The sequence below is a fragment of the Zootoca vivipara genome, chromosome 1 (genome assembly GCF_965207765.1).
Source record: "Zootoca vivipara chromosome 1, rZooViv2.hap1.1, whole genome shotgun sequence".
Taxonomy (NCBI): domain Eukaryota; kingdom Metazoa; phylum Chordata; class Lepidosauria; order Squamata; family Lacertidae; genus Zootoca; species Zootoca vivipara.
The window spans coordinates 24,916,212-24,929,679 of NC_142582.1; the positions used below are offsets into that span (position 1 = coordinate 24,916,212).

General features: G+C 42.7%; 1 protein-coding gene across 1 annotated transcript; it reads right to left on the reverse strand.

Moving 5' to 3' along the window:
• Window positions 1-1,647: 1,647 nt before the first annotated feature.
• Window positions 1,648-11,472, reverse strand: KLHL41 (kelch like family member 41). The gene is made up of 6 exons (XM_035133384.3): window positions 10,159-11,472; window positions 7,136-7,293; window positions 6,947-7,054; window positions 4,884-5,069; window positions 3,697-3,843; window positions 1,648-1,997 (listed from the first exon to the last, which is right to left on the reverse strand). The coding sequence occupies exons 1-6, from the start codon at window positions 11,266-11,268 to the stop codon at window positions 1,886-1,888; spliced, it is 1,821 nt and encodes a 606-aa protein (XP_034989275.3). The 5' UTR covers window positions 11,269-11,472; the 3' UTR covers window positions 1,648-1,885.
• Between the last annotated feature and the right edge of the window lie 1,996 nt (window positions 11,473-13,468).

Genomic DNA, 13,468 nt, shown 5'->3' on the forward strand with positions numbered 1-13,468 from the left:
ATCCCTTTTTAAAAATGAAGTCATCAAAACGCACGCTAGGCTCTAGTTCCACAAGGGTGACCCACATGCGGAAGCAGGTTTACACATCTGCTACTTATGCTGATGTGCCTCTGGTTTTACATTTGGAGCTGGGTTTTGATGCTCCGCTAGATTTCTTTGAAATGGCTGGGTAATTCTTCCAATGCAGATGAGAATGCATTTCCCCATCTGTAACCCTCCTTTCCGAAAACTCCGCCCGGAGGGTTGGAGATCTTCCAGAGCTGCTCCCCTTGAGGCACAAAGAGCTGCCTCTTCCACCCATAGGAAAATATCAGGCCCATCCCCTGCAATCATACCTACACTGACCTCTCAGAATCTGAGCTCAGACACACTTGTGTATCTCATATGCATATAAATGGGCAATAAAAGACGACGGAACAAAAAGCCTACTGGAAGTCATAAGGATGGAATGTGTCTCTGCACCTTGAATTTTCACTTTAGGTCAAAGTAAGTGAAAGTAAACCACACTTACCAGTTTATGATACCTTTATACCTGCTTCTTCCTCCTACAGAGCTACTTCTAGCCTGGTGAACTAGAAAGCTACCACACTCTGTGATTTTTGAATTGGTTCCAGCTAGTAAATTTGTCACGCTGCTATTTAAAAACTACCTTCCTCTGCTAAGAGCTGGTGAATTGCAGTAATGTTTCCTTCCAAGTATGAATCTCCCCTCGGGTCTGCTGCTGCCGCAGCCATTGAGAGAACAGGAGACATACAACAATAGCACAAGCGCTCGAGTCTGCCAGGCATTGTGAGTGACAACCACAGGTTGCTTGTCCGTTGCAGAGAGGCAAACCGCTCCTCCAAATAGTTGTACCCCTCCTGTTTCAGGGCTGGCTCATGCTTTAAACCTGCAGAACTCCAGAAGTCAGCAAATATCACCACCCATATTTTAAGGGGAAGCCAAGCTGATCTTTAAAAAATGGAGGTGGCTTCCAAAACCTGATTCTCAGAATGCAAGCACAGGAATGGGCTATACAGTTAAATGAATACCAGGCAGAGGAAATTTCTGCTTATGCAGGAGAGGGAAGTCAGAAGGTCGGTGGTTCGAATCCCCGCGATGAGGTGAGCTCCCATTGTTCAGTCCCAGCTCCTCCCAACCTAGCAGTTCGAAAGCACCTCAAAGTGCAAGTAGATAAATAGGTACCACTACAGCAGGAAGGTAAACGGCGTTTCCGTGTGCTGCTCTGGTTCGCCAGAAGCGGCTTAGTCATGCTGGCCACATGACCTGGAAGCTGTATGCCGGCTCCCTCGGCCAATAGAGCGAGATGAGCACCGCAACCCCAGAGTCGGTCACGACTGGACCTAATGGTCAGGGGTCCCTTTACCTTTTACCCTCCCTATTGCAACTCCCTGAGCCATACGCTGTAGTGTGCCAGAGGATCTTCCAATCCTCAGGCAGCGGAGGAAGGCGAGGTAGGGTAAAGTCCTCTGCTGTGATTGGTGCAGAAGCTCCAAGTCCATTTTATGTGAAAAATAGTTTTGAAATGTATAACAATCCAAGGTGCTTCAGCCTGGAAGATTGGGATGATAAGCGTATTTTGTATACCAAGCTACAGCAAAAATTGCACGGGTAGGAACCATTTCTAGGTGAAATCTCCCAGACTCGTTTTTAGTTAAATTCAATTTTATTCAGTGTTACAGCAGAATTTACTTCAAATTCAAACTGTTAGTAAAAACTGAGGGTGGGGGGCATTGGGCACCTACAGAAGTTAAAACATATAAGACGGATACATTAACAGTTTAATGAATCAAGGTAGTTCTCAATCTCTGTACAGGGTAAGCTTGCACAACAAAACCAGAGGGGGGCCAATAAAAAATCATCATTAGTCAATCTTCCTTTCACTTTACAGCTTTGAGAGCTTAAAGAGATTCAGGCCAACAGAAAGACAAGAAGCGCCAGAAGCATAGCGAATTTCTTTCAGCATCCCACACCACTCCTTCTTCTCGTCGTCATACCTGCATGGACAAAAGTTACTATAAGTAGGCACCTGAGATCACTGAGCAACGAATCCCTTTCTATGTTTACAAATACCAACCATGCATTAGGATCCCAACATAAAATGCCAGTTATGACGCTAAGGCTTTATTCACCATAGTACATCGTTGATTTAGTGACTCATTTCACAGCTCTGGAACTGTTTGTTATTTCACGACGTTCTTTTTCCTTGCGGCCCTCCAGCTGTTATTGGGCAGCTCCCATTATCCGTGACCGTTGGCCACGCTGAAAGGGGATGATGGGAGGGAGTAGGAATCCAATGCCCCAAGGAGGCCGATGGTTCCTCATCCCTGCTTTAAAATTTCACGACTCAGCTAATACTATCAGCTCTTAAATGAATCAGTTATCTGAATCAGTTTACAGTATATGGTATCTTTCTATTTTGAACATGTAAGGCCAAAAATCTTAGGGGTGCTTTCAACACTGCGCTAAGCAGATCATTTTGGAATGATCTCCCCTTCTCTGCCCATACAGTCCCTAAATCTGTTCTTTTCCCACAGAGCAGATTCGGGGGACAGTGTGGGGCACGTGTGAGGAGAAAATCACTTGCGCTAGCGCAAAACTAGCCAAACACCACCTTTGAAAGGAAATCTAGCATAAACCCTTGGATAAATGATAGACAAATCCATCCACCATTCCTTGGTACAGACTTGTCTCTGCAAACACGTACACAGTACTCAAGCAAAGAGTCTGGCCTGTTTGTGGGTAAAGAGGTTATTCCTCAGATCTGTAAAGCATTTTGACAATTTTTTTATTAACCTGAAGTTAAGATTATTTAGTCCTCTGAAGTGAGTAATATTTTGTAGCAAAAAAAGAAGAAGAAGGTGGAATTAACAGGCTTCAGGTGCGGAGCTAATATACTATGACAAAAGATTGTCAATAAAAAATAAGCTAGTTACAGGTAGGTAGCCGTGTTGGTCTGATGCAGTCAAAACAAAATTTAAAAAATCCTTCCAGTAGCACCTTAGAGACCAACTAAGTTTGTCATAGGTATGAGCTTTCGTGTGCATGCACATTTCTTCAGATACACTGAAACAGAAGTCACCAGACCCTTATGAATAGTCAAGAGGGTGGGAGTGGGGGTATTACTCAGAAGGGTGGTGGGAATGGGTGATTGGCTGATAGGAGTGGTAAACCTGTTGATGACTAGTAGCACCTTAGAGACCAACTAAGTTTGTCATAGGTATGAGCTTTCGTGTGCATGCACACTTCTTCAGATACACATCTGAAGTATCTGAAGTATCTGAAGAAGTGTGCATGCACATGAAAGCTCATACCTATGACAAACTTAGTTGGTCTCTAAGGTGCTACTGGAAGGATTTTTTTATTTTGTTTTGACTGCGCCAGACCAACACGGCTACCTACCTGTAACTGTTAACGACTGCAATTGGTCTTGCAGGAAAAAGCAAGGGGTGAGGTGCTAAAGAAAGCTTTATCAATAAGCTGACATTAGAACATTTACAAAAGCAGCAGTTCTTCACTGGACTCTGGAGCTGACCTCGCACAGTATGAATACAAAACATTTTAGTCTCTCATACAGCAATCCTATACATGTCTACTCAGAAGCAGATCCCATTAAGTTCAGCGGGAGTGCCGGCCAACATGTATGCAGTTACAGTCTTTGGTTAGCAAAAGGAGTGATATTCAAACGCAACTTACTTCCAGATGTCGTTCACCTCATTAGGTGCAAATTCCTTCGTTTCAAGCTGAATCATAGCAAAGCCCCCGATAGCATACAAGGAGCCAGACAGTTCAACTAAAGAGATGGAGCTTCTCTCTTGTGGAAACTCTGGCATAACCTCCCATCTGTAATTTAACAAATATTAGATCATGCTCAGTTTTAAAAACATAACTTTGGTATAACAGCAGGGGATGACATATATATATTTATTGGATCCAATTATTTCCACTTCATTCATGCAAGGACTCCTCCTGTGAGCAGAACTCCTTCAAGGAACAAAGTGAAAATGTTGGATACAACCCACACATTCTCAGATATGCTGGAAAACTGGCCAAGCTCCAACATATGGTGAGCTGATGGTGCCAAGACAAGGGGAGTTCTGGGGTGGCAGCAGGGTTCGAAATTATCGGGGCGCCAGGCGCATTTTGCACCTAAAGATTCTCCATTTGTGAGCACCTCGAAAAGTCCGGATGCCTTTTTTTTTGCGCCTGGCTAGCACTTGAGGAATTCTGAAATGTATACACTAACGGCAGACAATAAGGAGTTTAACAATGAAGAGTAGAACATTTTGAAAACTGAAGTACAGCACCAATATTTTAATTGCAAACACCAAATTAAACATGTATTAACAATTTCTGCTAAAAATGTGATATTAACAATCTCACTTATGTGAATTGCGTATTAGTTCATGCTTATTTAAATGATAAATAAAAAGTGTTGCCGACCCGCCCACCCTGGTGGAATCTAGACATTTTGTTTTGGCACCCACAACCCAGGTCCCAGAAGCCATTTGGCTCCTAGCTTTTCTATCCCAGTTTCTAACACTGGGTGGCGGTCACCTTGCAGGTGTACACACATCTATAGGACCATTGCTGCTAACCCAGAGTTCCACCAGCCTTGCCATGTCACCTCATCCCACCTTGATGAGCGCAATGCCACTGCTAAGATACTGCCACTCCTTCAGCTGCCCACCCCCAAATCACTGCTGCATTGGCTGCCTCTGCTAATGGAAGAAGGGAGGCAATATGGTACTCTCATTCTAAACACAATCACCCCTTTCCAAGACAGATTGTGTGGATTTGGTAGTAGGTTTCTGCATATCTGTAGCGGGGAAACCTCCAGCATAGGTGTGGCCAATGAGAACGAGACTGGATATCACACTCACTTGTTAGTGGTGAGATCAAATGCTTCAACGGAAGCTGAGAGGCCCTCTTCGGTAACGCCCCCTGCAATCACAATTTTGCCTTTATGGACAGCAATGCCAAACATAGAGCGAGCCACTTTCATGGGGGGAAGATCACGCCAGTCTCCCCTCTTGGAATTGTATGCAAACACTCTGTTAGTGCATTTTCTGTGGGGAGAAAGAAACAACATGAATTGTTCTCAGAAATCACAACTCGGCGACTGCAACGAAAAGAATGTGAACATCTTGCAAGACATTTCCACTTCGAGGACAACAGGCATTCGGATTTGGAAAATACAGTAGTTTCAAATCCAATTCAAGCGTAACATGTTGGGAGCAAGAAAGGACTTCTAGATAGATATGCCAGACACCTTAACATCCCATGACTTTAAACGGTTGACGATAATGCATTAATTTGTGTCCTTAGTTCTTCTATTTATATTGCAGGTGTCAACTTCCTAATATTTTCCTCTATCCTTTCTTAGAATTGTTGCCTTGGCTTCTGTGGTCTGGATCAAAAGTCCCCAGAGAAAACATCTCACAGCATCTTGAGATGGAAGACCTGATCCCTGCTTTGCAGTCCTTTTCCCACCTGGCATGGGAGGGCAGGGCCTGGACTGACTCCAGCTACAAACGTTGAGCCTGTTGAACAGACTCTTGGGTTGGGTACTCTTTAGGGGTTTTCGTTGCTATCGTTGATACTAATTTTTTATATCTTTAATTTTAGAACGTATGATTTATGTGAAAATTGTTCAGTTTGGTCATGTACATTTTGGCATCCTTTTTATTTATTCTTTTTGACTACATTCATGCAAATCTTTTTATGTGGTAAGCTGCCTTGAGCATGGTTTTAACTATGGAAATACAAAGAGGGTGATGTTCAGCTCCCATGATATGTAACTAATGGAATACCCATTCTTCTTTTAAGCAGTGGCTCATTTCATTAACTTGCCATGGTCTCTTCTGTATATGTTACAAGTTTCCCATTAATTCTGCCATCCTCAGCCAGCTTGTTGGTACAGTATAGTTCAAGAGCAAATCAACATATTCTCCCAGAACGTTGCATAATATACACACAGGCAAAAACCAATGCTGGATATTTCTAAAACTATAGGCTGAGGGTTTCACCCCTCCAGTATGGTGACACTGGGCACATGCAATGGGACATGCAACTGTGAACCTCCTTGAGACCTGTGGGTATAGGGTGATCTATATTTTCAATCAATCAATCAATCAATCAATACTAATTCATAGGATCATGGGCTCCAGCCCTTTTCCTCTCCGCAGCAGAGTTTCCCCACTGCCTTTAACTTCAGTTATGGTTACATGGGCACCAACTTTCATAGAATCATAGAATCATAGAGTTGGAAGAGACCACAAGGGCCATCCAGTCCAACCCCCTGCCAAGCAGGAAACACCATCAAAGCATTCCTGACAGATGGCTGTCAAGCCTCTGCTTAAAGACCTCCAAAGAAGAAGACTCCACCACACTCCTTGGCAGCAAATTCCACTGCCGAACAGCTCTTACTGTCAGGAAGTTCTTCCTAATGTTTAGGTGGAATTTTCTTTCTTGTAGTTTGAATCCGTTGCTCCGTGTCCGCTTCTCTGGAGCAGCAGAAAACAACCTTTCTCCCTCCTCTATATGACATCCTTTTATATATTTGAACATGGCTATCATATCACCCCTTAACCTTCTCTTCTCCAGGCTAAACATACCCAGCTCCCTAAGCCGTTCCTCATAAGGCATTGTTTCCAGGCCTTTGACCATTTTGGTTGCCCTCTTCTGGACACGTTCCAGCTTATCAGTATCCTTCTTGAACTGCGGTGCCCAGAACTGGACACAGTACTCCAGGTGAGGTCTGACCAGAGCAGAATACAGTGGTTACTATTACTTCCCTTGATCTAGATGCTATACTCCTATTGATGCAGCCCAGAATTGCATTGGCTTTTAATCAAGGTTAATCAGGTGCTGAAACAGGACACAAGTAGAAACATTTGACCATGCCCCACCACCACCACCACTGGGACACTTTTGAGGTACTCACTTATCATCAGTCTTTCCTCCAAGGCAATATACAACTCCATTGTGTGAAGTAGTAGCATGGCCGTAGACTTTGAGGGGGAGCTTTTTGACCTCATTCCATTTGAGTGATCTGGAATGGAAGAGGACCCAGTAAGGCAACAGAAAACTCAACGAGAAGCTCCAATAAACACAACAATATGAAGGCACCTACGTGGGGTCATAGCATAGTACTGAATCCAGAGACTCCTCAGTTTGGAGGTCTTTGCCTGCAATTACATAGATTTTGTTCTCCAGTTCACCTAGTCCAAACAGGCACCTGGCTGATGGCAGCGGAGGAAGACCAACCCATTCAGAAGTGATGGTATCCAACTATATATATATATTTTTCCAAAATTCAAAATAAGAAGTATTAGCGAAGACATACAAAAAGAAGACATACAAAAGAGTACATAGGCCTGAAAGATGGTAAAACAAGAGTGCTCAAACAGGCAATAGTAAACTGTGCAAAGGAAGGAAGGAAGGAAAACTGAAAAGGGGGTGGGATTGGGAACATTATAAGATAAAAGGTAGAATAAGCAGGTGAAGAAACGAAACAGTACAGAATCCATTCCTCCCATCCTGACTTTTAACCACACACAGTGAAGACTCTGAATGTACTTCTGGAAAGAGAACTCAGAAGCTGGGAGATACACCCTTTGGATGTGTGCACATGATTTGGGGGGAGGGCTAACCTACCAAAACTCTAGCCTACCTTTAAATGTTTCCCATATGGAACTCTGCTAGCAGAGATATCATCTGTAGGCTTGTATAGAGATTACAAATAAGTAGATCTGATCCATGACAACATCCCCCTCCTCCCCGTTTTAAAAACCTTCATGCATTGTGTGTCTTCTTTAATCCCATCCCACAAGCTTCTCCAACTTGTATCTTGGTTATACCATCCTCCACCCCACCAGACCTCTGTACCAAACATGCAAGTCCCAATGCACCTTTTGAAAATTACTAAACTACGCCCTGCCCTAACAATGCTATGTTTTCATGGCTATACATTTTTCTTCCTTCTTTATGACTGTTTCACATTAAAACTTTCCAAGAACTATTTTATCTCTCCCACCCACCCACCAATTCTACTTACCTGGACATGTTTTTTCACAGAGGTGGGTAATTTATCTCAGGATTGTAGCACCTCTCCCTGGGCTGAGCTGAATAGGGAGCTCTTTTTTTGCAAAACGTTTTGCCAATTGCAAAAAGGAGGTTCATTATTATGGCAATTGTTTGTGGTGAACATGAGCAGGGATGGAAATGTAGACTGCCTTTAAAGCAGCTAGAACTGAATTATTTGGGTGTTGGGTGAGAGCAGGAGAGAAATAAATATATGAACAAGGCAGGTGAAGTGAGTGGATGAATATTTAAATTTAAATACAGCTTGTGTAAAGATGGGCCAAGACAGAGCCTTGGCTGAGTGAGCAGCTACAATATGCCCCAGTCACTCGGAGGCTATACTGAAAAAGTAAAAGAAGTAAAGAGTAGAGAGAGAAATAGAAGAAAAGCAGCTAGCTGGACTAATAAAGACCAAACATGGCAGTTACCTGAATGGCCACCACCTTGTGTAGAAGCCTATCCAACCACCCAGGTCATCAGGGAAACCCTTTTGATGGCATCACATCCTGTGGTTTATTGTAGGATGGTGGCTCGAAACACACAAACTACCTTCTAATATCATGTTGCAGAGCAAATAGGATCCTCCGTTTATCAGTTGCTTGCTATGCCTAAACTTGTAGAAACACTATGGTTATTTTAAACTATGGCCTGTTCCATCAGGCTTACGATTTGGGCTAGTTAGAAAATACAGGTTAACAATTGCTTAAACTAATCAAACTGTGTTCCGATGCAACAAGGAACTCCAATTGGTTTAAAAGTGAACACAGATGCTTCTCATCTCTTCCTTGCAGCTGTGCCAGAAGAGATGGGAAGGGAAAGTATGTGGGGTCTACCTGCTGCTTGTGCAGGTAACTCAAAACTATAGCACTGCAGACAAAATGAGCCATCTTGCTTAAGATATTTTGGGGCTCAGTTATTGACAGGGTAAAGTTTACATTGTGATGAACTTTTAAAAAGAACAGCGACAAGGTGAGCAATGTAGCATATTTTAACTTCGAAGTCTACGTGTACCCAGAATGCACACAGCCTGCAAAAGCAATGTCCATAAATATGAACCGCTGATGCTGAAATGAATGGGGAGACCCTTGGAAGTGATGAAACTCCATGTCTGTCCGTCCGTCTGTCTGTCTGTCTGTCTGTCTGTCTGTCTGTCTCTCTCTCTCTCTCTCTCTCTCTCTGTGTGTGTGTGTGTGTGTAGCAGATGTTCTGCCCATCAGGACTCACTGTATTAGAATGTAACTATGGGCAGATCCCCCAAATAATCCTGGGGGCTGTGGTTTGTTAAGGATCCTGGGAATTGTAGCTTTGTGAGGGAGAAAATACAGTTCCTAGGATTCTTTGGGAGAAGCCATGTGCTTTAAATAGACTTTAAATGTATGGTGTGGATCTGACATGTATATGATGTAAAACAGGGAAGAAACAAAAGCAAACTAAAAAAAATGTATAAATATGGACAGGACGCTAAGGCCCACATTAAAACCGACTTTACACGTGTTCAGATGTTCATACAAGGAGAGTGGGATTGCACTTGTTCCTGCTGGCTCTGCCCCCACTCTCTGCTCACATTTATGCAAGTATGAACTGCATGTGAGTAGGTTCTTTCAGACATTCCACCAGGATAGAGCTGTGATTTTAAGTCAGAGCACACATGGTGCCACAGCTTCTGTTATACAATACAATTTCAGTTTCACGTCAATAACATTTTGTAGACCAACACAGTTGGTGCTGTTGGCAAATGTTAAAAAAGAAGAAGCTTTTAGAGGAGAATCTTCTAATATTATAGAGGAAATTAGAAAGTTTAGAAAGCGAAAGAGGATCGAGGGTAATCTGGAAGGAGCGGTGAAATTATCGGATCAATGGTAAAATTACAGGATAAATTATTTATGCCCCTTTGGATTTATAAATTCTTATGATCTTGGACTAGAAAGACAAAACAGGATGTACAGCTCCTAGAGACAGATAGCTGATACACCAAATAAAGTTGCACATCAAAGGAGCCACACAAAAGCTATGTTTTTAAGCATGTGGCGTTCAATTATTTCTTCCCTTACCAAACAAACCAGAGATTTATACCTGGAAAAAGTATGACTGGAAAGGCTGCTCCTTGTTCTCTTCGTCCACATACAGTCCTCCCACTACATAAACCTGCTTCTGTTTAGTGACTATGCTGGAATGATTTCTGGGAATCTGTTCCGACAGCGCTGCCAGGTAACATTCATTCTCTGTGGGGTCATAAGCCACAGAAGCAGTATCATTTATGAGAAGAATAAGGTCTTTAGTAAACATTCCATGCCTCGGAATATCATTTAGGTAACCAGGAAGCAAATCTTCGTCCCCCACATCACCATTAATCTCTCCTTTGCCCGATTTCCCTGCACCTTTGGTTGGCTCAGGCAGTTTCCCAGCAAAGGCATCTTTAATAACCTTTATCTTTTTTGAAAGATCTGGGTTGCTTTTGATGATCTCATCCTTCTCAACATGCTCCTTGAAATATTTCTCGTCCATCAGGCGAAAGCGGATGCAGTCAAACACTTCTCCGAGGTTCTTCGCTCGATTCTCTTTATCCGCTTGCACCCAACTCATCACAGCCTCAAAGACCACTTCCTCCTTTTCGATGTTCAAGCTGTCTGGCGAAATCACAGAAATCAATTCATGAGGGGCGAGCTGCCTGAAGTCCTCTTCTTTGCAAATCTTCACAAAGTGGTCTGACACAAAATCACGGGCAGACAGGGCAAGTCTCGGGCACTCGAGGAGGAGACCCAATCTCAGGATGGCCAGGCAATTGCCAACAGCAAGTCTCTTCTGGAGGTAAGAAACACAGACAGTGAAAACGGAAGGGATTTGAAAGCGGCTTGCCAGAGCAAAAATATCTTGCACGTTAGAATCGTTGAGGTCGATGCTTGCAGAATAAAGGTACTTGAGAATCATATCTAGGATGACAGGATCGACATTGTCCAGAACCACCTCTTTCTTTTTCTCCTCGCTTTGCTCCGATAAGAAGTACTCACGGAAATAAGGACTACAGGCTGACAGAATCAGCCTGTGGCAAGGGAGACTTTTATCCCCGGCTTTTAGGGAACAATCAACAAACTTTTTCTCTTCCAAAAGTTCCCTAAGGCCATCTTGAAGAAGAGTCGATTGATAAAGCCGAAGCTCTTCCGCAAGTTCTCTTCGGGAATCCATTTTGTGGAACGGCTGGGCAAGGAGGTAGGAGAGAGAGCCCTCTTGCTGGTACCTAGGTCTGCCTGAAAAAGGCAGATCAATGTGCTCTGCCCGGCCTGAAGCTTCTGTAATTTAATCTTGCCAGCTAAATATAGGTACAGACTTTCACATGCTGGAATTTAGGGTGGATGGTGTGGAAAGGAGAGTGGAACTTGCAGCTGTCATGGGTTGAAAGAAACAACTGTTGCTTTTAGTCACTAGGGAACCACTTCTACTTGGTTACACACACTGAATCACCAAGATTACTTGCAGAATATAATTAGCATCCGCAGTTAGCAAAGGTGCAGAATTAGGACCAAGGCAGTCACTATGGTCTTTAAAATGCTAATATTACTCAAGCATGATGGGGAAAGTTGGAAGCCAGCAGGTGGAACTATGATAGCCATTCATAACTGAATCATTGAATTCATTTAAAAGATTGTTTCAGAAAAATCAGGCCAGTGCATATGCCTATGAAAACAAATTCCTATGAAATATCTGCTAGATGCAAATGGAAAGTTACTTTCATTTATTAACATACTCACCCTTTAAAGCAATGGGAAAATGTCCACCGATTTAAAATAAGAGCAGGATCGTGTCCCAAAATGTCAGTGAGCTAGTATGTGTGCTTAGCCAGGCTGGGTGTACTTTTAATATCGTTCAAGAATGATAAAGGAGCTGCTGCTGGAGTCAAAGCAAGAACCTAAGATTTCTGGGAGCACAGTGGCTACTTATTAAATGAGTCAACAGGTACAATCCTACTACTGACGTATAAATTCTGTTTTTTAATGGACCAACCCTGCAATTTTATACAATTTACTGAAATTCACCTTTTTACTTTCAATATAACTTTCATCAGAAGAAAGGGGTTGGATGTAGAACTAAGTTAGTTACAATTATGCTCCATTGAAAAGGAAGTGAAAAATTTAGTCATGAGTAACTGAAGTTTCAATGATTTCAGTGAGACCTAAAGTGTGACTTAGGCTGCATTCCTGACTCCACCTACCCGACAGTAAACCTCAGAATTCGACAGAACTGAGTAGATATAAGATTACACTCTTAAATCTGGAGCTAGCTCTACATACGTATTTAGGAAAGATTAACTGGTTTATTTCTCAATGTATACCCAACAGATCAGCTGCTAAAATAACAGCTGGATGAACAAGTCATTTGACATTTTTCCATTTACAGAAATTGTGTGCATGGTATTGTCTCGTGAAAACATAGCAGCTGCCTCTCACAAACAATAGCTGACATTTAATTTTGCATGCAGCATACTGTTAGTTCACTGCATGAAAAAATTATGTTGTGATACTCCTACAGGTAAACAAATTTGACAAAAACAAAGCTGGAATGAAATTTTCAATGAATTATAGTATTATGCAATTTCACCCATCCACCCACCCAATTCTGTTTGGGACTCGCTTGAAGACAATGGGTGGGATTTATCATTGTGAAGCTTTATTTAGTGGAATTCACAGGTGGAAAAATTCACAGGTGTGATGTTACTGGCAAAACAGAATCACAAATGGTGTAGTCAGTGAGCACCAAATCAGTAGTCGGTAATAGCTAGTAAGTAAAAAGGAAATCAATATTTAACAGATACCGTATTTTTTGCTCCATAAGACACACTTTTTTCCTCCTAAAAAGTAAGGGGAAATGTCTGTGTGTCTTATGGAGCGATTGTGTGGTCCCTGGAGCCGAATTGCCCAGGGGCAAAATGCAGATCGTGCTTTTTTTTTTAGAAAGAGCTAAAGGCTAACAAGAGGGAAAGAGGGGTGTTGAAAAGAAGCCGCTCAGCAGCTGATTGCAAGAGATCGGGGAGGGAGATAAGGGAAGCTAGCTCCCCTCCAAATTCCAGCCACCCCCTTGCCCAGGCCTCCATTGTTGAATGTTCTGCAGAGCGAGGCTGTTTGTTTCCCCAGCAACATGTGACTGGCTGATTGGATTATCTGGCTGATTAGATTATCAGAAGCTGCAGAAGTGTGAGTTGAACAGGATTTTTTCCCTTTGCAAAGTAAACTCAACAACTTTGAGCTGATCCTTTAAAAAATGTGGCTTTTCCTCTTTGAAAAAGAAGCTGCACAACTGTGAGCTGACCCCCCCCCCCCAAAAAAAACCAGGGCTTTCCCCCTTTCCTCCTCTGAAAACTAAGTGTGTCTTATGGTCAGGTGTGTCTTAT